Raw genomic sequence first — 25624 nt, forward strand, 5'->3', positions numbered from 1 at the left:
GCTGGACCTTGAACTGTAACAGTTCGTCATGAGGCCCATACTCAAAGGCTTTTCAGAATGTTAGGACCTATTTAAGCTTGCTTTCAGGTCTCAGACTTCAAAAACTCTGGGTAACTTTGCATGAAATGATGTGGCATTCATTGGAGTAGACACTGGAATAATAAACCTTAGTACCTTACTAAGGTAAAAATACTACATTCTATATATTCTTACATTTTGCACTTCTGTAGAATCTAAATGTCCTAGAGATTCAGAAAGTCTCTCTCTTATCTCCCTCACCTGAGATAATGATGGCATTTTTAGAACTAATGAGGATAATCAAGATAGATTAAGTCCATGTCAGGATCAATTAAAAGGGCCATGAAATTAATATTTTATGGCTAATTAACTGCTGGAAACAAGAACTACAGCTACTTCTTTATCTTAGGGGGGGAAAAAAACCTTCTAGGAAAAAAGTACCTTCTAGAAGTACTGAACAAAAACAAAAAAAAAACCTATCTCTAAAAGAACCTCCAATTGTAGCATCAAACCACATACATATATATCTTGGGGGGGGAGGGAGAGGGAGATAAGAGAAATGATGAAAATACCTACCCCTGAGGTAGATAATAACAGATCTGGATGATTTGGCACCACAAATATTCTGCTCACAAACCTAAGGACAAAAAGATTGACATAAAGATATTAAGTCATGCTATCTATGCCAAGCATGCTCATCAGTTAGTTACATACCTAATTTGTAAAAAAGCAAATAAAGACATAACTGTCCTCAGAAAACTACATTTCCTCATCCAGTAACTCTATCTACCCCCAAAATTAATAAAATCAAGGCAAGAGGGAAATTATTTAGTAACTTCATGACAAAATATATGTGCAAAATTAGTAATACCACAGGCTTTAGGGCTAGAGGAAACTAGAGATAATCTAGTCCAATTCCTCTTGTCCTCTAACTCGTCATTTTACATCTGAAGATACTAAGCTCCAGAGAACTTAAATCCTACAAGAGGTCAAAGAACAATAAAACCAGAATTTGAACTCAAGTCCTCTAAGTTCAAATACAGTGTTCTTTCCTTCATACCATGCTGCCTCCCACTGTGTATTATTCATCAGTACAAATAACACAAAAAGCATTTGGATTTCTACAAGGAATGGTATATGCAGACCTCAGGATACTATCTTATGTTCACAATTGTTAATTTTCTAGTGATTCTCAAACTGTGTTCTGCAGTCCCCAAACCCTTTTTGTACAGTCCACAAGGTCAAAACTATTTTCATAATACAACTAAGACAGGGTCCTGAGACCAAAAGGGTTTCTACTATAGAATACCTAACTAATGATAACATCATATTTCCTTTTTCAGATTCACAATCATCATCAGTATTGCAATAATTTTTTCTACATCTCTCTTTCTTGATCCAAAAAAGATTCTCCAAATGTTTAAAACTACCTGAGTATAAGATTTATAAAGACATGGCAGGGTTTATGGACAACACCAAAAACTGTGTGACAGAATAGTTCATTCTCTATTTTACAATCCAGGTAACAATTGTAGTAATAACTATATGACCCTCTTTTATTTATATGTAGATATTTTTTTCTCAATCAAATTACTGTAAAATTGGGCCAAAGTCAAGGTCTATGCAGTTTGTTATTCTACAACAAAGTATATGGAAGGGCAAAGTTGTCCTCTTTGATTTCAAGGTTAAAGGTTAAGATATACCTGAAATATCTCGGTTCTTAAACATCTCAATATAGAGCTTAAAAACATGAATTTGTCAAAATATTTTTTTTTGCTTTTTGAAGGGGGGAAGGCAGGGCAATTGGGGTTAAGTGACTTGCCCAAGGTTACACGGTTAGTAAGTGTTAAGTGTCTGAGGTCACATTTGAACTCAGGTCCTCCTGACTCCAGGGCCAGTGCTCTATTCACTGCACCACTTGCCACCCCGTGTCAAAATATTTTTTAAAAGTAATTATATTTTTAGCCTGTATCACTTCTTGGGGGAAAAAAGTTTCATAATTCATCACTTTTTTTTTTAACCCTACTATCCTTTATCTGATCTAAACTAGCTTAAGTTTCCTTGTGCTACCATTATATTACTAATGACATAATAAACTAGTTCATGCTCAACTTGTCTGTTCATGATTTATATATGTCAAACGAGTCCACACTCAAGCCTTTTTAAGCTGACCTCTGTCTAGGCAGATTGTCTAGAGCAGTAAATTCTAAGTGTTTTTGGTTGCACACTCCTATCAGTTAAAAAACTGAGCATATACCAATATGTGTATATTTACTTAGAAATTACATATATCCAACATTGTACTAATAATTATGTATATCATAATACTCAGAATATTTTAAAGGCTGAGATAAAGATGAAATAACATTTGATTCTAGATGGAAAACTAGTAGAGTTTACTGAGTCAGGGAGTAACATGGTTTAAGAAAATTAATGCTTAGACAGTTGTGTGGAAGATGAATTTTAAAGCAAGAGATAAGTCAGAAAGACTAATTGGGAGGCTATATTCCAAGTGTGACATGATAAAGGCTTGAACTAAGGTGGAAACTGAGTGAGGAGTAAAAAAGGAAGAGTTATAATGAGATAGAAACAATAATATTTCACAACTTTTTAAAAATTAGAGGAGAAGAAGAGTGAGGAGTCTATATGACTGGAAGGATAGTGGTATCTGCTTTGAGTAATGAGAAAGGCTAGAAAACAGAGCAGACCATATCACTGAAAAAAATTAAAGGAGTTATAATAATGGATGAAGAAAAGGCTTGACAAAATATAACACCCCTTTATGTTAAAAACACCAAGAAGAAGTGAACAGACCCCCTCCTTAATATAGTAAATAGTATCCATATAAAACCAAAAACCAGCATCATATTATGGAACAAGGTTAGAAACCTTTCCAAAAATTTCACAGGTAAAATAAAAATGTTCATTAACATCACTATTATTTAATGTAGTGTTAAAAATTCTAGCTATAGCAGTAAGACAAGTAAAATAAATTGAGAGATTAAGCATATACTGACAAAGAAGAAACAAAACTACCACTTTTGCAAATGATAGAACAATCTACATAGAGAACCCGAGTCAAATAAAAAATTAATTGAAAAAACTGATAATTTCAGAATATTAGTACATAAAATAAACCTACATTAATATTCACTCTTTTGATAAAAAATTTAGCGGAAATAGAATTCTCCTGCGAATCCATTAGGATTGGTAGTTTTTTCCTCTCCCTTTGGTGGTTCCTTTACAATTATTTCTATTTCTTTTCCTGACACTGGGATTATTTAAGTTTTCTATCATGGCTTTTGTTAGCTTAGGTACTTTGCATTTTTTTAAGGTATTTATTTTTTTGGTGTTGTTACAGTCAGATACAAATGACTGTGTTTTGGTCATTTTTTTTGTTCTGATTTTGATTGAATTCATCTTGTTCATTTGATGACTGGCCTTTTAATCAAATTGTCTAAAGAGTTTATCATTTTTATTAGTTGTTTTTCAAAAAAATCAGGATTTAATTTTATTTGTCATTTCTACTGGTTTTTGGTTTCCAGTTTATCCATTTCTCCTCTAATTTTTAATATCTCGTCTTCACTGTTCATGTTAGAAAGGCTATTTTACTGCTTTTCCAATTTTTAAAAATATATATTGTTTATATACACATATGACCATTCCCCAATAGATGGGGGGGTTAAAGGATATGGACAGAAAGTTCTCACAATAATTGTAAATTATAAATAACTATATGAAATAGTGCTACAAATCACTAGTAAGAGAAGTACAAACTAAAATAAATTTGTGGTTTCACCTCACACCTTGCAAACTGGTAAAGATGTCAAAAGATGGCAATAGCCCCTTCCCACCCTTTCAAGTTCACACATTGCCTGAGATAGCAGTATTAAAGTATTTCTAGGACAGAAAACTAGGATAACCATGATAAAGAAAAGAAAAGAGATAAGAGATAAAACAAGAAACAAAATTGCAAAAAAAATCAAAAAGAAAGGACAGCAACAGAAAAGAAAAGAAGAAATTTAACAATAAATTAGAAGAGCCTGAAGAATCTAAGGAGCTTACACCAGTAGAACAAAACAGAAGATAAACAACTAAAGAAATTACAGGAAGATGCAGGCTTCAGGTTAGCAAAAGGAACCTTCAGTGTTAATAACAATCTTTTCAGGATGCTATGAACCCATTGTCAAGAGATGACTTCATGTAGTTTGGAAAGTTAGTAAAATATAAAATTATACTATATGAAAAATCTCTATATTTTACCAATTTCTTGGAAGTTCTATGTGTGGGAGGAGCGGCCAGGTGGCACAGTGAGTAAGAGCACCAGCCCCAGAGTCGGGAGACCTGGGATCGGTTCCAGCCTCAAATACTTAACACCCACACAAAAAAATAACTGGCCGTGTAACCTTGACCAAGTTACTTAACCCTGATTGCTTTAAAAAAAAAAAAGAGAGAAAAAAAAAGTTCTATGTGTATATTCATTAGAAAGTAATGATTTGACAAACATTACCAATTCATCAACAATATTAAAAACAGAAAAAGCAAAGACAAAAAGAAGAAAGAATTAATCCTTCTAGGAGAAGGACTAAAAGCTACAATGAAAAATGAACTTACACCCTATGGTGGCTAAGATGGAAGAAAGGTGCAAAATTTGGAAAAGTCTTTTGGTAACATTTCATCTCTCCATTATCTTCTGTTACCCAACTCCCTTCAGTATATAGCACAAAATCCTTTTCTTTCTGTTCTGCCAAATATTATAATTAGTGCTGTATCATTTTTTTCCTGGTCACTTAAACCCCAACACTTAGATACTAATGCAAAAGGGAACTGGTTCTTGGTGCCAAGGGGCTAAAATTGGGAAACTCAGTTGCTACTAAATCTCAGTAAAAAAAAATATTAATAATTTTCTCATTGTTGCTATTTCTTTCAAAGGCAACAAAGTCACTAAACTGGAAAACAGTTCCTCTGTGATTTTTTAAATTGTGTAATATTCACCAGCACCATTCAGCAATGCAGCCTTAATCATACATCCTTGAACTATCTCATTTCTTTTCCAAAAAGTAGTTCACAAAAAGCATCTTATATTAACATTTTTTTTTGTCTCAAGATAGAGTGTGAGGATTTTTAAAACACATACTAAAGACTGCTTATGTCAGAAATAGAATATTATGCCTGAAATGGCTACTAGTCTGACACTTCAAAAATTAATTAATTAATCAATTTAAATAATCAATTAAAGTTAACTGACCAAAAAACATGACTCTTTAAGCCACAGTTACTACCGCACTTGATAAAACCCTCAACTTATGCTACATCTAGTGAATGAAGACTCTAATCTATGTTTACTGGAGTATTTATACTGATGAGACTCTAAAAAAGAGGCAGAAGAGAAGGGGGCCTTTACCTGTTTTATTTTCCTGATTTAAAATGTCTGAGAAACTTTTGTTCTCTTAGGCTGAAATAGAACAATTTATATAGGATTTTAGCATCCCTTTTGTATGGGAAAGGTAAAACTGTGGTTTCTCAGAGACTACCTATTAAAAGTAAGTCCTTAGGCCTAAGTTTCCATTTTCTAGAAATTATGTGGCTTTGAAACTTTAGACGTCTTTCTGTACAGTTGCTCTATTCTAGTCGACCCTTCTCACCTAGCTTACCATAAAAGAGTTAAGTTTCTATATAGAACTGCAAGAATTGCTGAACAAGACTACTGACAAAGAGTAACAGGCAGTAGCCTTGGGAGAATTGAGGTAGCAGCCTTGGGAAGAGGTTAAGTCCCTAGTTCCCAGAAAACTCCTAGATAAAACTAAAATGAAATAATGTAGAATGGAAGGAGCTGGCAGCAGCAGGTGGATTTGACCAATCAGGAAGCAGACGGTGGCTTTCAGGCACTTAGGCCCAGATAAGGGTATATCTAGGTTAGACTGAAGGGGGGATTCAGTATTCTGAGGTTGTACTGCACTTGCATAATGGACCTTATGTATTATGTATATTATCTAACAAAATTAGAGTCTCATTAGTAATAATTATGTTAATGTTTGGGAGGGACATGTAACCCTCGCTTATTTAAAACCCAGCTTCAGCTTCTGTACAGCGGCCTCCTCTCCTGGGCATTGTTCCAGCGACTGGACCACGCACTTCTCGAGATTCTAATAAAACTTCCTATCTTCACTTTGAGGTCTCCAAGTAGTCAATTTGGGTTAGGGTCTCTGTACCCCATTCACTTTCCTTACAAAAAAGCAATTTATAAACTACAAAAGTACAATTTAGTAAATTCTTAGGATACCAATCATGACATCTGTACTGTTTTACAAAGTAATTAATTTAATAAAATTACTATAATGAGAAAAAAAAAGGAATAGCTAATGTTTGAGGTGTTATGGAAAGTTAACAACATTGATGCACTGTGTGGAAGGCAATTAATTTAACTAAGGAAACAATCCAAGCAAAACAAATTTGTTGGGTACACAATTAGAATGAATGGGTTAATAGACTCCCCAAAGACCAAAAACCCTGAAGTGAAGCAAATTTTTATACATTAAAAAAAAACAATAACACCAATTAATTATAAGAAAAACAATTAACCAGGACACAAAATTAGGTTATCCAATTTCTAACTGGAGGAAAGATTACGAGCTTTCCAAGTAGACAAGGGAAAGGAGTAAGTTTTGGTCAAGCTGGGAGGGGGAAGAGTAGGTTTCAGGATCTTCTATCCATAAAACTAAAAGATGCTGATTAACTGCATCCATCTTTATCTAGAAATAATAGATGGTGTATATAATCTAGTTTCCTATGGATGACTAACAAAAAACAATAAAAGAATATATGTGGCAGCACAAGATGGTATCATGTTCATGAATCTGGTTCTTTTGATTCCCAAATGAAACCAACTGCATTTTGTAACTGGTAGCCATTCTATTTCATCAATTGTTGATGGAGCTTTGAATCAGTAATTTTGGAAAGGAGTTTAGAATTACAGTAAGTAGACTAAACTATCTTACACAGATATTCTACTAGTAGACTAATAAGGCCATCCATAAGAAGAAATCCCCGAACATACACCAAAATATTTATAGCAGCATTTTTTGTGATAGCAAATGATTAAAAACAAAATAGATGACCAACCAATGGTGAACAGGTAAACAACCAGGGTAAATAAATGTAATGGAATATGTAAATGAAAGAACTACATGCACCGTACCCCCCCCCCCCAAATCAAAGGTGTGTTGCAAAAGTTTTAAAAATAAGCTTAAAAGAAGAGCTATGAGATGACACTCCCTTTTCTTTTATTTAGGGTTAAGTGACTTGCCCAAGGTCACACAGGTACCAAGTGTCTGCAGCCAGATGTGAACTCAGGTTTTTCTGAATCCGGGGTTAGTATTCTATCTACTGTCCAAGAGTGTCATAAACTGCACATATTTTCAGACTTTTTCAAAGTATTGAACAGTTTTTTAGATTTTTCTCTTTTAAAAATGTTCTTACATATGTGATGGCTCTCTGGCAAGAAGGAAAGGAAAACTAGGGGAAAATATAATGATTTTTTTTAAAAAGACTAACAAAAACAAAAAATTTTTTAAATGATTCTTTCACAATAGGGGAACAGCTATTGACCAAAAAAAAAAAAAAGACATGGAAATAATCATAAAAGGTAAAGTATGTGTATATATATATATATATGTATATATATATATATATATATCATATGACATGAAATAAAAATATTTTTACACAAAAGCAGTACAGATACTATTAAAATAGACACAATTAACAAGCAAAAAATTCTTTGTATCAAACTTCTCTAATAGGCTTAATAATTAAGATATATATGGAACTGATTCAAATACATAAGAAAAAATGCCATTCCTCAATAAATTAATGGTAAAAAAATATGAATAAGAAATTCTCCCCAAGCACAAAAGGCTCTCCTAGATGAAATCAAAAGGAACTCTGAAAACAAAATGAGAGAGATAGAAGACAAAATGAATAATTCTCTCAAAACCAAAATAGCAGAATTAGAAAAACATTATAATGAGGAAAATATCTCTCTAAAAAGAAAAGTATATGATAAGGAAAAGGAGCTCCAAAAATTAACCAAGGAAAATGATTTGCTAAAAACTAGAATTAACCAAATGGAGACAAATAACTCTATGAGGAACCAAGAATTAGTCAAGCAAAACAACAAGAATGAAAAATTAGAAAAAGAGGTAAAATACCTCAAAGAAAAAATAACTGACCTGGAAAACACATCCAGGAGAGATAATCTGAGAATCATAGGCCTACCAGAAAATTATGATGAAAAAATGAGCCTGGACAACATTCTCCAAGAGCTTGTTAAGGAAAACTGCCCTGAGATACTAGAACCTGAAGGTAAAATAGAAATAGAGAGAATCCACCGGACACCTACTGAAAGAGATCCCAAACTGAAAAGTCCTTGAAATATTGTGGCCAAACTCCAGAACTACCAGATAAAAGAGAAAATACTTGAAGCGGCCAGAAAGAAAAAATTCAAATATTGAGGGTCCACAGTGAGGACTGCACAGGATTTGGCAGCCTCTACACTGAAAGATCAGAGGCAGTGGAATACAATTTTCCAGAAGGAAAAAGAGCTCAGGTTACAACCAAGGATCACATACACAGTGAGACTGAGCATATTCTTCCAGGCAAAGAGATGATCATTCAAGGATATAACAGAGTTTCAGACCTTCTTGATAAAAAAGCCAGAACTCAATGGAAAATTCAACCTCCAATTACGAGATACAACAGTGACTTAGAAAGGTAAACAAGGAGAACACACACATGCCCTGCTATTTGATAAGAGCAAACTGGTTATAGACAAGTAGAGAGTATGAGTATAAAATACACAAAATGACGATTTGAAAAAATCTTATTAAGGGCTACAAAGGGACTGCAATGGAAGAAAGGGAATGGATGAAGTGGAAAAGGGTAAATTATGCCACACATAGAGGAATAAAAACTGTGTAGCAGAGGGAAAAAAGGGAGGGAGTTGGGAAGAATATGAGCTTTTCCCTCATTGGTTCTGGTACAAGGAGGGAATAACAACAATTTAAACATAGGACTCTATGGAGAAGAAACGCAAAAAGTATCATTTTAGAGGGAAACAGGGGAGGGAGAGGAGCTTTGCATGAGATTTGTTCCTGTCACTCTTGGTGCGAAGTAGAAATAACATACTTCATTAAGTATGAAAATATCCTACAGGCAGTAGGAGGGGGAAAGGGTTACGAAAGGGGGGTGGGAGTGGTTTGTAGGGAGGGAAGAAGCAAGAGGAAAGGGAGGGGGGCTGATAAGGGAACACTGAGGGAGGCAGTGGTCAAAAGGAAAACTACTAAGGGGGGGAAGGGAGAAGGGAGGGAAAAGATGAACATTAACAGGGGAGGGAATAGGATGGAGGGAAAGAAACAGATAACAATCATAACTGTAAATGTGAATGGAATGAACTCTCCCATAAAACGGAGATGGATAGCAGAATGGATTAGAAATCATAATCCTACAATATGCTGTTTACAAGAAACACAACTGAAACGGAGGGATACACACAGGGTAAAGGTAAAAGGCTGGAGTAAAATATATCATGCCTCAGCTAAAATAAAAAAGCAGGGGTAGCAATCCTTATCTCAGATAAAGCAAATGCAAAAATTGACCTAATTAAAAGAGATAAGGAAGGAAACTATATCTTGTTAAAAGGCACCATTGAGAATGAAGCAATATCATTACTTAACATATATGCACCAAGTGGTGTAGAATCCAAATTCCTAGAGGAGAAGGTAAAGGAATTAGAGGAAGAAATAGATAGCAAAACTATACTAGTGGGAGACAGTAATCTCCCCCTCTCTGAACTTGATAAATCCAACCTCAAAATAAACAAGAAAGAAGTTAAAGAGGTGAACAGGATTTTAGAGAGGATAGGTATGATAGATCTCTGGAGAAAACTGAATAGGGATAAAAAGGAATATACTTTCTTCTCAGTGGTTCATGGCACATACCCAAAAACTGACCACATTCTAGGGCATAAAAACCTCACAATTCTATGCAGTAAGGCAGAAATATTAAATGTATCCTTCTCAGATCATGATGTAATAAAAATTATATGCAATAAAGGACCAGGGAAAGAAAGACTAAAAACTAATTGGAAATTACACAATTTAATCCTAAAGAATGAGTGGGTCAAACAAGAAATTATAGAAACAATCAGTAATTTCATTCAAGAGAATGATAATAATGAGACAACATATCAAAATTTGTGGGATACATTAAAGGCAGTTCTTAGGGGAAGTTTTATATCCCTGAGTGCATACATGATTAAATTAGAGAAAAGGGAGCTCAACGAATTGGGCAAGCTATTAAAAAACCTAGAAAAAGAACAAATTCAAAACCCCCAATTAAATACTAAATTGGAAATATTGAAAACCAAAGGAGAGATTAATAAAACTGAAATTAAGAAAACTATTGAATTAATAAATAAAACCAAGAGCTTATTTTATGAAAAAAAAAACAACAAAATTGACAGACCCTTAGTCAATATGATAAAAAAAAGAAGAAAACCAAATTATGAGTATCAAAAATGAAAAGGGTGAATCTACTTCCAATGAAGAGGAAATCAAAACAATAATTAGGAATTATTTTTCCCAATTGTATGCACATAAATTTGACAATCTTAGGGAAATGGATGAATATTTACAAACATACAAGATGCCCAGACTAAATGAAGAGGAAGTCAATTACTTAAATAATCCCATCTCAGAAAAAGAAATTGAACAAGCCATCAGTCAACTCCCTAGGAAAAAATCTCCAGGGCCAGACAGATTCACTAGTGAATTCTATCAAACATTTAAAGAACAACTGATTCCAATACTCTACAAACTATTTGGGAAAATTAGTGAAGGAGACCTACCAAATTCTTTTTATGACAAAAATATGGTACTGATACCTAATTCAGGAAGAGAAAAAACAGAGAAAGAAAATTATAGACCAATCTCCCTCATGAATAGAGATGCAAAAATTCTAAATAAAATACTAGCAAAAAGACTACAGCAACTTATCTCAAGAATAATACACTTTGATCAAGTAGGATTTATTCCAGGAATGCAAGGATGGTTTAATGTTAGGAAAACCATCAGTATAACTGGTCATATGAACAATAAAACTAGCAGAAACCACATGATCACCTCAATAGATGCAGAATAGGCTTTTGACAAAATACAACATCCATTCCTATTAAAAACATTAGAAAGCATAGGAATAAATGGAGCCTTCCTTAAAATAATAGATAGCATCTATTTAAAGCCATCAGCAAGTATTATATGTAATGGGGAGAAGCTAGAAGCATTTCCAGTAAGATCAGGGGTGAAACAAGGGTGTCCACTGTCACCCCTCTTATTCAATCTGGTACTAAAATAATTAGCAGTAGCAATTAGAGAAGAAAAAGAAATCAAATGAATCAAATTAGACAAAGAAGAGACCGAGCTATCGCTCTTTGCAGATGATATGATGATATACTTAGAGAATCCTAGAGAATCAAGTAAAAAACTACTTGAGACAATAAATAAATTTGGCAAAGTTACAGGATATAAAATAAACCCAAATAAATCCTCGGCATTCCTATATATTTCCAATGAAATTCAACAGCAAGAGATAGAAAGAGAAATCCCATTTAAAGTTACTGTAGACATTATAAAATATTTGGGAATCTACCTGCCAAAACAAACCCAGGACCTATATGACCACAACTACAAAACGCTTTTCACACAAATAAAGTCAGATCTAACTAATTGGAAAAATATCAATTGCTCGTGGCTGGGTCGAGCTAATATAATAAAAATGACAATTTTACCTAAATTAAATTATATATTTAGTGCCATACCAATTAATTTACCAAAAAACTACTTTATAGAGCTAGAAAAAATAATAACGAAATTCATTTGGAAGAATGAACAGTCTAGAATATCAAGGGATTTAATGAAAAGAAATGCTAGGGAAGGTGGACTAGTTATACCAGATTTCAATCTGTATTATAAAGCAGCAGTCATCAAAACTACTTGGTACTGGCTGAGGAATAGAGGAGTGGATCAATGGGACAGATTAGGCACACAAGATTCAGAAGTCAATGACTATAGTAATCTATTGTTTAATAAACCCCCAGACCCTGGTTTTTGGGATAAGAACTCACTACCTGACCAAAACTGCTGGGAAAACTGGAATATAGTATGGCAGAAACAGGGCATAGACCATTATCTAACACCATATACCAAAATCAAGTCTAAATGGGTGCATGATCTAGGTATAAACGTTGATACTGTAAGCAGTCTCCTAAAACAAGGAACAGTTTACCTATCAGACTTGTGGAGAGGGAAAGACTATGACTAAACAAGAATTAGAGAACATTATAAAATGTAAAATGGATAATTTTGACTACATGAAATTGAAAAGCTTCTGTACATACAAAGCCAATGTAACCAAGATTAAGAGGGAGGTGGGAAATTGGGAAAGAATCTTTACAACCTATGTCTCTGACAAACGACTCATTTCTAAAATATACAGAGAACTGAGTCAAATTGATAAGAATACAAGTCATTCCCCAATTGATAAATGGTCAAAGGATATGAACAGGCAGTTTTCAGAGAAAGAAATTAAAGATATCTATAAGCACATGGAGAAATGCTCTAATTCACTACTGATTAGAGAAGTGCAAATCAAAACAACTCTGAGGTACCACATCTCACCAGTCAGATTGGCTAAGATGACAAAACAGGAAAATGACAAATGCTGGAGAGGATGTAGGCAAATTGGAACACTAATGCATTGCTGGTGGAGTTATGAACTGATCCAGCCTTTCTGGAGAGCAATCTGGAATTATGCCCAAAGGGCTATAAATACTTTCATACCCTTTGATCCAGCAATACCACTCCTAGGGTTATAGCCCAAAGAGATCATAGAAACGGGAGAAAGACCCATATGTACAAAAATGTTTATAGCAGCTCTTTTTGTGGAAGCAAAGAATTGGAAATTAGGGGGATACCCATTAATTGGGGAATGGCTGAACAAGTTGTGGTATATACATGTTATGGAATACTATTGTGCTATAAGAAACGAGGAGCAGACGGTCTTCATATTATACCTGGAGAGGCTTATACGAACTGATGCTGAGTGAGAAGAGTAGAACCAGGAAGAATTTGTACACAATTACAGACACAACATATGTGTGATGACCAACTTTTATAGACTGGACTCTCCTCAGCAATGCAGTGATATAAGTCAATCCCAAAAGACTCATGATGGAGAGAAATATGTGCATCCAGAGAAAGAACTGGAAAGAACTAAGTTTATATCCAGGTGGAAGCAAAATACCTGATCTTTTTCCTTCTCTTATTTGGTTTTATGTCTTCTTTACCATTTTTCATTCCAGCTGGTACAATCCGTCTTTATAACCTGACTAATGTATAATGTGAAAGTATTTAAAGATCCTATACTTGACTATATGCCGCCATGGGAGGGAGAGTAGGGAGGGGGACAAAATGTGAAACTCAAGGAATTGTGGAATTGAATCCTGTAAACTAAAAGGAAACAAATTAATTTTAAAAAATAAAAAAAAAAGAAATTCTCAAAGAAAAAAATGCAACATATCAATAACCATATAAAAAATGTCCCAAATCATCAATAAGAAGAATATTAATTAAAATAATTCTGAGTGTACCTCTTACACATCAGCTTTACAAAGGTAATAAAAATGGAAAATAAAAAATGTTAGGCACAATCAATTGCAGGGAAAACTGCCAATTGATCCAACCATTCTGGAAAGCAATTGTGAACTGTACCCAAAAAAGTCACTAAATATGCACATCTTTTTGCCTCAGTGATACTACTGCTACTATTACTACTGCTGCTACTAAGGCATGTTCCTCAAAGAGATCAAAGACAGACAAATAGATTCCAACACATATAAAAATCCCTATAATAGTATTTTTTGTTGAAGCAAAGAACAAGAAACAATAACTACGAGATGAATAAAGTATATGGGTATCAATCACAAAAATAACTACAAAATGCACAAACTATTTCAAAGTTAAATCTACCAAAGTACACTCGACACTTTTATATTAGTATTAGTAATAATATACTAGTATTATTAGAAAATGCTTCTCAAATAAATAAAAAATAAATAGATGAAGGAATTTTCATGGCTGGGCCATCTCAATATAATACAAATGATAACATTACCAAAGAGAATTGACAGATACAGTACTTAGAGCTCATTATGTGCTGGCCACTACCCTAAACACTGTGGACAACTTTGCAGATACTATCAATATCAAAAAAGGCAGAGAAACAGCTCCTATCCAACAGATGAATCAGGACGCTTCTCCAACACTGTCTGTTGCCATTTTTTATGATCTTTGTCAGTTACCTGGGTGAGAGGTGAATCTTAGCGTTGTTTTGATACATATCTTTCTTATTCTTAGTGATCTGGAACATTTTTTCATATTTTTTTAAACCCATATCAAAACTATTTGATACAAATATTTTTCGATCTATTGATTCCCTTCTTTTCCTAAGGGAATTTTATTTGTGCAAAAGTTTTTAATTTCATGTAATTAAATTATTCATTTTATGTTTTGAATTCCCCTGTTCTTTGTTTTATAAGAATTCATCCCCTACTATTAGTTGTGAAGAGTATATGAACTGATTCCACTTCAACTTTCTGAGAATATGATCTTTAATATTTAGGTCACATATCCAGTTTGAATTTATTGTGTAATACAGTATAAGATGCTGATCTAAGTCTCACATTTGCATTCCATTTTTCCAAGAAGTTCTTACCAAATAAAATGTTCTTTTCTAGATAACTTTTGGTTTAGAGTTTATTAAGTTCCATTATTTCTTATTTATGGTTTGGGGTTTATTGAGTTTATTCTCCCCAACCTTGACCAGTGAGTTAAGGGAAATGAGTGAAGATACAAGCAGTATTATAAAGGGTGGCATGGTTTCAATAATAGTCAAAATATGAAAGGAGTGGGAGATTTAGAATGAAGGGAGGTCTGTTGCCTATGAAACAGGCATTCCAGAGCACACACAGTGTAAAGGATGGATTATATTTAGTTGGAACTTAGGGGTAAAAGGGTTGGGGAAATGGGAACAAGGAATCAGATGGTCAGAACAAGGAATCAGGTGATAGAGAATGGGAAATGGGGTTTGGATGACGTCCTACAGGTATACAGAATCACTGAGATGTGTAGGGTCCGATCAAGTGAAAGAATAAGAGTGGAAGTGCCACTCCTCTTAGAGTAGCCTGAATATCAGGCTGGAGATGAGTACATCACAAAGTGAAAGGAAGATGGTCCCATGTGAAGCTCCATTTCATTACTCTCTTCCCTCCAAAGGCTGGAGATTAGGGAGGAAACTGCAGAAGGAGATGGAGGTGAAATCTAGACTACAAGAGAAGAAAGTCCTAATCCCCACTGACTTTTTCTCTTTCTCTTCACTCATGCTCAGCAGGAGATGGAAGGTGTTTGCACCAGGGGTTCTCCACATCAAGGTTATGAGATTACAATGGTTTTAAGAGGTACAAGTTGCCTTATACTGCTAGAGATGGAAGTCATTCTGGCAGTCTCTGGCAGTCTTCCCTCTGGAGGACAAAAGCAACAGGAGATGGAAGGCTGTCCTACAGAATTCTCACTTGAGACTAGAAATATGACTGGGATAAATTTACCCATAAGAATGGCAAAATGGATTAGAAACCAGAATCCAGAAATATGTTGTTGAAAAGAAACAGTTGAAATAGAAGATTCAAATAAAGTGGTTTTTTTTTAAAGGGGGACATGGGGAATGACCAAAACAGTATATATTATGCTGCAGGTAAACTAAAAAGGCAAATGTAACAAACAGCAAAAGTGACTTATTAAAAGAAAAATACAGGGAAACAACATTTCACTAAAAAGTGAATGAAATGAATATAAATAATATCAATATTGAACATGTATTCACCAAACAGCATAGCATCAAAATTCTTGAAAGTTAAGAGTTGTAAGAAGATGGGGTGGCTAGGTGGCATAGTGAATAGAGCACTGGCCCTGGAGTGAGGAGGACCTGAGTTCAAATCCAGCTCAGCCACTTGACACAAAAACTAACCGTGTGACCTTGGGCAAGTCACTTAACCCCAATTGCCCTCCAAGGTGCAAAAAAAAAAAAAAACGAGTTGTAAGAAGAAACAGGAAAACACTAATTCTGGGGGACCTCAACTGACCCATCTCGGGCCTAAATAAGTCTAGCGAAAAAATAAGAAAGAAGCACCTAAACAGAATTTCAGGAAAGTCAGATATGACAGACCTCTTGAGAATAGTGAATGGAAACAAAAAGGAGTATAATTCACCAAAAGGCATAGCATCAAAATTCTTATAGGAAAAGTTAAGAGTTACAAGAGGAAGTAATAAAATTCTAGTATTAGAGAAACTCAACTGACTCATCTCAGGTCTATATAAATCTAACCAAAAAACAGGAAAGAAATTAAGGACCTGAACAGATTTTTTTTTTAAAGTTAGATATGACAGACCTCTGTAGAATGGCGAATGGGAACAGAAAGGAGTACACCTATTTCTTAGCTATACATCACAGCTTTACAAAAATTGGCGTGTATTTGAGCATAAAAACCTCATAAACAAATGTCAAAAAGCAAAAATATTAAATACATCGTTTTCTGATCATAATGCTATAAAAATTATATTCAACAAAAGACCTTTGAAATAAAGATTAAAAATCAATTAGAAAGTAGACAACTTAAGACAAATCATAGAAACAATCAATAATTTGATTAAAAATAACATCTAAGATAACATACCAAAGTCCGTGGAATGTAGCCAAAGCTGTACTTAAGTGAGTATTTATATCTCTAAACACTTATACCAATAAAATAAAAAGTAGATCAATGTACTGAGCACATAAATTTAAAAACTGGGAAACCAAAAACCTAAAAATCTCCAATTAAAGATCAAAACAGAAATCCTGAAAAACAAAGATGAGATTAAGCAAATCGAAAATAAAAATACCCATTAAAGAAAACTAGGAGCTGTTTTTAAAAAGCAATAAAAAAGATAAGTCACTAGATAATTTGATTTAAAGGGATAAAATTACCAGCATAAAAAAACAGTCATAATTTTCAGTAATCAATCAAGAGGAAATTTTAAAAATTATTTGGAGTTATTCTGCCTAATTATATGTCAGATAGAGTCAAAACGGAGAAGGAAAACTAGAGCAATTTCTCCAATGAAGACATAAAAAAAAAAGTTAAGTTTTATGATTATGATTCCTGTCATAAACACTAAAAAGCACAGGAGAAAAAGGAACTTTCCTTAAAATGCTAAGTGTCTAAAACCAAGAGCAAGCATTATCTGTAATGGAGACAAACTAGAAGTCTTTATAATAAGATAAGGGGTGACTCAAGGATGTCTATTATTACCATTATCATTCAATACTGTACCAGAAATGCTAGCTACAGCAATAAGAAAAATAAAATTGAAGGAATAAGCACAGCAAAGAGGAAGCAAAACTATCACTTTTGCAGATGATATTAATTTACTTGGAGAAGAACCCTAAAGACTATAAAAAATTAGTCAAAACAACTGACAACCTCAACAAAGTTGCAGGGCATAATATAAACCCACACAAGTCTTCTGCATTTCTATCCAACAAAAACCAGAAGAAAAAGAAATTTTACATAAAGTAACTACAGACAGTATAAAATAGTTGGGAGTTTACTTGCCAAGAAACACACAGGAACTATAGGAATACAATTCTAAAACTCTCTTCATGTAAAAACAGATCTAAATAATTGGAGAAATATTAATTGCTAATGGGTGAAGGATAAGCTGAAGCAATACAATAAAAATGACAATAACCTAAATGAATTGCTTCTTCAGTGCCAAACCAATCAAGCTACCAAAGAATTACTTTACAGATGTAGAAAAAGTAGTAATAAAAATTCATCTGGAGGAACAAAAGGTTAAGGACATTAAGGAAAGCAACTTAAAAAAAAAAAAAAAGGAAAGAAGGAAGGTAGTCTAGATCTCACATTATACTACAAAATGTAATATCAAAACAATTTTGTACTGGGTAAGAAATAAAAAGGTTGATTAGTACAATGGAGTAGGAATACAAAAGTAAATGAATTCAATACCCTAGAGTTTCATAAACTCAACAATCTCAGTTATTAGTGCAACAAAGCACTATTCAGGGGCAGCCAGGTAGCACAGCGAGTAAGAGTACCAACCCCAGTGTCAGGATAACCTGGGGATCAAATCCAGGCTCAGACACTTAGCACCCACCCAGAAACACCTAGCCGTGTAACCTTGAGCAAGTTACTTAACCCCAATTGCTTTAAAAAAAAAAAAAAAAGCACTATTCAACAAAAACTGCTGAGAAAGGAGAGGATTTCTGGGGACATGGTAGAATAAGACAAGAAATATGGGGCTCTCCTAAATCCTCCCACAAAGAAGATAAAATACCACCTCAAAATGAACTCTGAGCAGCAGAAATAATTAAAAGTCAGGGTAAAGCAGTTCTCCTAACAATTAAGAGGATCTCATGAACGACTTGACCTCCCCATCTGAGGTTTGGCCTGACTGAAGTCCAAACACCTCCAGGCAGACTCTACTGAATAGACAAACAAGCCCTGGGCAACTGGGGAGGGAATTAAGCAGCCTTGGTTTCAAGAACTTTCACCTCACAAACAGTGTGACAGCTGGGTTAGGGAAGACTGAAGGACCCTCCATGGAGGCTAGATGCCAGGCTCAGGTGTGCTGTACAGACACGTGGGACAAGGACTAACCACCCACCCAGTGAGTGCAGCAGCAGAAGGTGGAGACTCGGCTGACTTTGGGCACTTGCAGGATAGCAGAGTCCCTGATTCTGGTTTCCAGGCAGAGGGATAAGCTAAAATTTGCAGCCACGGGACAGACTGCAGGCAACAAGAGCTTCTGCAGTGAGAACATGGCTGGGAGCCCTAGCCATGGCTCAGAAACAACAAAGTGCCTGAGGTCAGGCCCAGAAAGAGCTCAGAAAACAACAGTACAAAAACTTGATGCCTTAGGCATCATCCCCCATACCTCAGGGTTAGAACTTGACCATAAAAATGAATCACTTTTTAAAAATGAGTAAGTAAAGGAAATGGAACCCAATCATCATAAATAGCTACTATGGGGATAGAGAAGATCTGGGTTCATACTCAGAAGGCAGTGAATTTTAAAAAGTCACTCCTACTTCAAAGAAAAATGTCAAATGGTCACAAGCCCAAAAAAGTGTTCTTGGAAGAGCTTTAAAAGGAATTAAACAAACAAGTAAGAGATTGAGGAAAATTTAGGGGAAAAAAGTGCAACCAAAAAAAATTATGAAAAGGAAGTCAACCACCTAGAAAAAGAGGTCCGAAAACTTAAGAAAATAACTTCTTAAAAACTAGAATTGGGCAAGGGGAAGCTAATGAGTTCATAAGACAACAAGAAATATTAAAACAAAATCAAAAGAATGAAAAAATAGAATGTGAAATATCTCAGAAAAACTGATCTGGAAAATGGATCAAGGAGAGACAATGTAAGAAGTGTGGGACTACCTGAAAGTTATGATCCAAAAAAGAGTTTAGATACTATATTACAAGAAATCAAGGAAAATTGCCCTGGCATTCTAGAACAAGAGGGTAAAATAGACAAAGAAAAAATCCACCTAAAAGAGATCCCAAGATGAAAACTCACAGGAACATAATACCAAGTTTTGAACTTCCCAAGCCAATGTGATAGATGATTAGCTGAACCTATTTTATGCCTGCCAGTAATATGATTTCATAGGGACGGTGATTATAAATTCTGATAGTACAGATGTGGAAAAGCAGGTACATTAATGCAATGCTGATGAAGATGTGAACCAGCATAACCATTCTGGAAAGCAATTTGGAATGAGGCCCCAAAATCTATTAAACTGTGTCTGGTGATTACTAAACCTTGACCTAGCAATACTGCTATAAGGTCTAGACACTAAAGAGATTGTAAAAAAAGGAAAAGCATTCCATATGTACAAAACACTATATAGCAACTCTCCTGGGGGATGCCCACAAATTGGGGAATGGCTGAACAAATTATGGTATGTGTATGTAATGGAATACTATTATGCTATGGGACATGAAGAAGGGAACTGTTTCAGAAAAACCTGAGAAAACTTGTATGAAATGATGAAAAAAGAATTGAGCAAAAGCGGAAGGACAACACATACTCTACCAGAAATATTGTAAAGGTCATCAACTTTGAAAAACTTAGTAACTCCAATCAATAAAGCAAATGGCCAACCACAATACCAAAGATCTTATGATCAAACATGCTTCAGGTAGAGAGGTGATATACTGAGAGAGCAGAGTGAAACATATTTTCTTCTCTTTTTCTTTCTTTTCTGGAGTCACAGCTAATATGTTGACCGGGTTTGCATGACTACGTCTATTTACAATGTTTTGGGGAGAATTTTTTTGTCTTCTCAATGCATTAGGGGAGCCAGAGAGAAATGAGAGAAAAATTTGAAACTGAAAATAAAATAAAGGGGTCGGCTAGGTGGCACAGTGAATAGAGCACCGGCCCTGAAGTCAGAAGGACCTGAATTCAAATCTGGCCTCAGACACTTAACACACTTATTAGCAGTGTGACTTTGGGCAAGTCATTTAACCCCAACTGCCATCCAAAAAAGCAAAAAAAAATAAAATAGAATAAAATAAATATTAGGCAAATCATTCAAATTCAGATTAATCATCAGAAATTTCAAAAATGTATAACTAACTCCCTAATTCCTTTCATTACCTCAAGCACAATACTTTAAAACATTTTCCAACAAATTAAACTGAAAGCTTTTCCTTGGGAAACTTTAATTAAACATTTGTCCAAGAATAGCTGTAACTTTCAACAGAAATGCCTTTTTGAAACATCAAAACTCAGGGAATTAAAGATAAAATTGTTCTTATTGAGGGAGGGATGGAAGAAAGGAAAGAAACAGAGGCAGAGAGAAGTATAACTTAACAATTCCAATTGATGCAGCGACCAACTACCATTACAGAAGACCACTGAGGATGAATACTACCCAACTCCTGATAGAGAAGTGATAAAAGCAAGATGCAGAATAAGACATGCATTTCTTTAAAAAGACAAAATGAGAATTTGTCTTGCTTGAGTAGGCATGCTTGTTGCAAGGCTTTTTTTTTTCCTTCAGTAATGGGAGATTATGAGGGGAAAGAAATTAAATGCATGTTAAGGGAAAAAGAATAAAATTAAGCAAACAAACTTAAAAAAGCGATTCCTTAGCTCAGAGAGTCAATTCTTACCTGTTAAAAATGTTAAACTATATATTTCTTGCCCCTGAGTACCTGTCCATAATAAAAGAGAATCTCTATAACTACAAAGTATGTGTTCACCCTCCTGAAACAAAAACTTCATCAGAAACACTAGTTTCAAAATGATTACTAAATAAATTAGAATACCCACCCAGTAGTCTCCTTCATAATCACTCTGCAGGTAAACTGCACTTTACTTTATGCCAAAAATGATTGGATTTTGTTCTAATAGGACATTATTTAATCAAATAAATAAACCTTCTCTAAAAGACATGACTAACAGCAAATACCACTAAATTCAGAAGAAACTCAAAGCAATACTTAATACCCATTGATCAGACTTATCTACATGGAAGTCTAAGTTTCAGTGTGGTGAAGTTGATAAGGATTAAACAAAAACTAGCAAATTGGCTCATGACATAAATACTGTGGATTCCTTGGACAATAAAAGTAATGGTTATACATGAATTATGATCAAACAAAACTAATATGGTATTTGCCCTGAAGTGTTCAGTTCTCAGCTCTAGTATTTACTAGCTGTGCAACCTTGTGTAGGTCACTTAACTTTTATGATCTTTAATTTCCTTTACCAGTAAAATAAGGATAAAACTACTGACATTAACTACTTCACAGAGTTGTGATAAAAGCACTTTACAAACTGTACAACATTATATAAATGTGAAATATTATTACAACTATTATCAAATGTGAAAGACAATTTACTTACTCAGTATGACCCAAGCAGAAAGATTCTATGTTGTGTGGTGCTGCAAACAAACTAACACGGATTTTCTCATCTCTGTCAGCTGTGAGAATATAACGGTCATCAGGACTCATGGCCTCCATGAAAAGAAAAGAAATTCATTTCACATAAATTCATTTGTCCAAAATTATTGACTTCTTACCAAGCAATAGAATAACAGTTTAAAATAACAAGCTAGCTTCTTTTTCTCTCACTTCTAAATACAGGGCAACCCCAAAATTTGTAAGTCTCTACATTCTCTCCCTAGATGATTCCATCTATTCTTGAGGTTTCCATTTGTGTTCAGAAAACTCCCCAAACTACATCAATCAATCCAGCATTTTTTTTTTAGCTTTTATCATGTGCCTGACACTATGTTCAGCACTGGAGTTGCAAAGACAAAATTAAACAAGTTCCTGCCTTTAAAGAGCAAGCTTCATTCTCTGCCAATCCCACCTTTGTATAAGGGCAAGGAAACAGCTCCACACTCTCCAATCACCTCTCTATCACTCTCTGTCAGGAAAAGAAAAGCATGTGTCATAATGACTCTCCTGAAATTGTGGGTAGTCATTGCACTGATAAGCTTCTAAGTCTTTCAAAGGTGTCTTTACAACTATCAGTGTATAAAGTGTTTTGTTTTAGCCCACTTCACTCTGCATCAGTACATACAAGTCTTCCCAGGCTTCTCTGAAACCACACCCTTCATCACTTCTCATGTCACAACAGTACTCCATCACACTGATTACCACCATAACATGTTTAGTCTTTCCCCAACTGGTCAGCATCCCCTTACTTTCCAATTCTTTTTTTTTTTTCCATTTTTCAAATTAACTTTTGATTTACACCATTCATTTCCGCCAGATTTTGAGTTGCAAATTTTCTACCGGTTTTTCCCCTGCCCACAGCCCCAAAATAGCAGTCCCACAGGATATCCCCTCCTCCAATCTGCTCTCTCCCATATCTTCTCCCATACAACCTTCGACTTTGCCAGTAGGGATGGTGGGTCTCTATGTCCTAGTGCCTGTATATCTTATCTCCCAATTACATGTAAAATATATATATATATATATATATATATATATGTTTTTTTTTAAACATCTGATTTTAAAACTTGAATTCCAGATTCATTTCCTTCCTCCCTTGTCACCCACCCTTACTGGGAAGATAAGCAGTTCAGTATAGATTGAACATGTGTAGCTAATGCGAAACATTAACATAGTAGATATATTGTAAAAGACTGATTATATTTCCCTCCCTTCTATCCCACCTCCCACTTGTTCTATTCTCTACTTTGATCCTGTTCCTTTTCAAAAGTGGGTGCTTCTAACTTCCTTCCCCCCAGCCTGCCCTCCCTTCCATCATCCCCCCTCTCATCCCCTTCCCCCCTACTCTCCTGTAGGGTGAGATACACTATTTAGTGTATATGTCATTCCCTCCCTGAGCCAAATTCAATGAGAATAAGGTTTTGCCTTTTTACCTTCCTGTTCTTCCTTTCCGTTGTAACCATTTTCCCTTGCCTCTTCTATATGAGACAGACAGAATGGGATAAACTATTCCCATCTCCTCTCGCTATATTCCTCTCTCACCTCTTAATTTCACCTTTTAAGTATTATCCCTTCCTATTAAATTGGTCCTGTACCCTCTATCTATGTATACCTGTAAACATATATACACACATTCACATATGTATTCATATGCCCATATACCCTCCGATATAGGCATATATATATATATGTATATATATATATATGTATATATATATATATATATATTTCTATTCCCTTCAACTATTTTCATACTGAGAAAAGTTTCATTAGTTACAATTATCATTTTTCCATGTAGGAATGTTAATAGTTCAACTTTGATAAGTTCCTTATGATTTCTTTTCCCTGTTTACCTTTTCAAGCTTCTCTTGCTTCTTGTATCTGAATGTCAAATTTTCTATTCAACTCTGCTTTTTCAGCAAGAATGCCTGAAAGTCCTCTATTCTACTGAGTGACCATATTTTCCCCTGAAACATGATACTCAGTTTTGCTGGGTAGGTGATTCTTGGTTTTAATCCCAGCTCCTTTGACCTCCAGAATTATCATACTCCAAGCCCTTTGATCCCTCAGTGTAGAAGCTGCCAGATCCTGGGTTATCCTGATTGTGTTTCCACAATATTCAAATTGTTTCTTCCTGGCTGCTTGTAACATTCTCTCCTTGATCTGGGAATTCTGGAACCTGGCTATAATATTCCTAGGAGTTTTCTTTTTGTGATCTTTTTCAGGAGGTGATCGGAGGATTCTTTCAACCTCTATTTTGCCCTCTGGTTCTAAAACATAAGGGCAGTTTTCTTTGAGAATTTCTTGGAGGATGATTTCGAGGTTCTTTCTTTGATCATGGCTTTCAGGTAGTCCAATAATTTTTAAATTATCTCTCTTGGATCTACTTTCCAGGTCAGTGGTTTTTCCAATGAGATATTTCACACTGCCTTCTATTCTTTCATTTGTGTGGATCTGTTTAACAGCATCGTGATTTCTCATGAAGTCATTAGCTTTCATTTGCTCCAATCTAATTCTGAAGCAATCATTCTCCTCAGTGAGCTTTTGAGATTCTTTTTCCATCTGGCAAAAAAAAATTCAGCTTTTTAAGGCATTCTTCTCCTCATTGCCTCTTTTGTCACTTTAGTTAGTCTATTTTTTAAGGTCGTATTTTCCTCAGTCAGATTGTTGACTCTCATTTCATAATTTTCTTGCATCGTTCTCATTTCTCTTCCCAATTTTTCCTCCACTTCTCTTATCTACTTCTTAAGGTCCTCTATGGCCTGTAACCAGCTCATATTTTCCTTTGAAGCTTTTGGTGCAGGAGTTCTGACTTCACTGTCTTCCTCCTGTTCCATGCTTTGCTCCTTTTTGTCACCAAAATAAGGGTCTAATGTTGGAATCTTCTGTCTGCTTTGTTTCCTTTGCCTGGTCATGTCATCCCTCAGTCACTTGACCCCTGGGCTTTTTGCCACAGTAGGACTCTGCTACCAGACAGGGGAGCTTCATACCAAACACTGGGGTATTCTCAGCTGCCAGAGGTATTAGTTGGGTGCCCTCTCTGAAGCCTCCACACGCTCTGGCAGGCTGGTCACACACCCTATGATCTCCACCCTAGACCACAATCCAGATCCAAGCAGGTTAAAAGCAAGAGCAATTCCCCCTCAGACTGATCGCTTGGTTCCCCTACACTACTGGCAACAAAGATGTACTATTCAATTCAACCCCAGACCCCTCATTCTTTCCAATGCTGTAAAGTTACAGTGTCCAGGCTTTGGATTTCTGGGCTTCTGGGGCCACAATAACCAGCACAATAACATTTTGTACTGAATCAAAAAAATTTCTCAAGAACAGTGGGAAAGGAGCAAGATACATGCCTGAGTGCGAAATAAGAGTGCAAATCTTGTCCATACCCCTCTCATTCCCAGGGCTTCTAAGACCCAAACTCCAAAGACAAAAATCACCCTTGACTGCAGTGGCACC

At 35.1% G+C, this 25624-nt stretch overlaps 1 protein-coding gene across 3 annotated transcripts in view; it reads right to left on the reverse strand.

Moving 5' to 3' along the window:
- Positions 1-25624, reverse strand: part of WDR4 (WD repeat domain 4) — a 61053-nt gene that overhangs the window by 19997 nt on the left and 15432 nt on the right. For all 3 annotated transcript variants that reach the window (XM_069074825.1, XM_069074824.1, XM_069074823.1), the window contains 2 exons: positions 22104-22216; positions 595-655 (listed from right to left, as the gene is read on the reverse strand). In XM_069074825.1, coding sequence (XP_068930926.1) covers positions 595-655; positions 22104-22216 — 174 coding nt within the window. The remainder of the gene's footprint in view (positions 1-594; positions 656-22103; positions 22217-25624) is intronic.

The sequence above is a fragment of the Petaurus breviceps genome, unplaced genomic scaffold (assembly GCF_028583685.1).
Source record: "Petaurus breviceps papuanus isolate PSGF00001 unplaced genomic scaffold, PetGlider_PUasm1.0 90897, whole genome shotgun sequence".
Taxonomy (NCBI): Eukaryota; Metazoa; Chordata; class Mammalia; order Diprotodontia; family Petauridae; genus Petaurus; species Petaurus breviceps.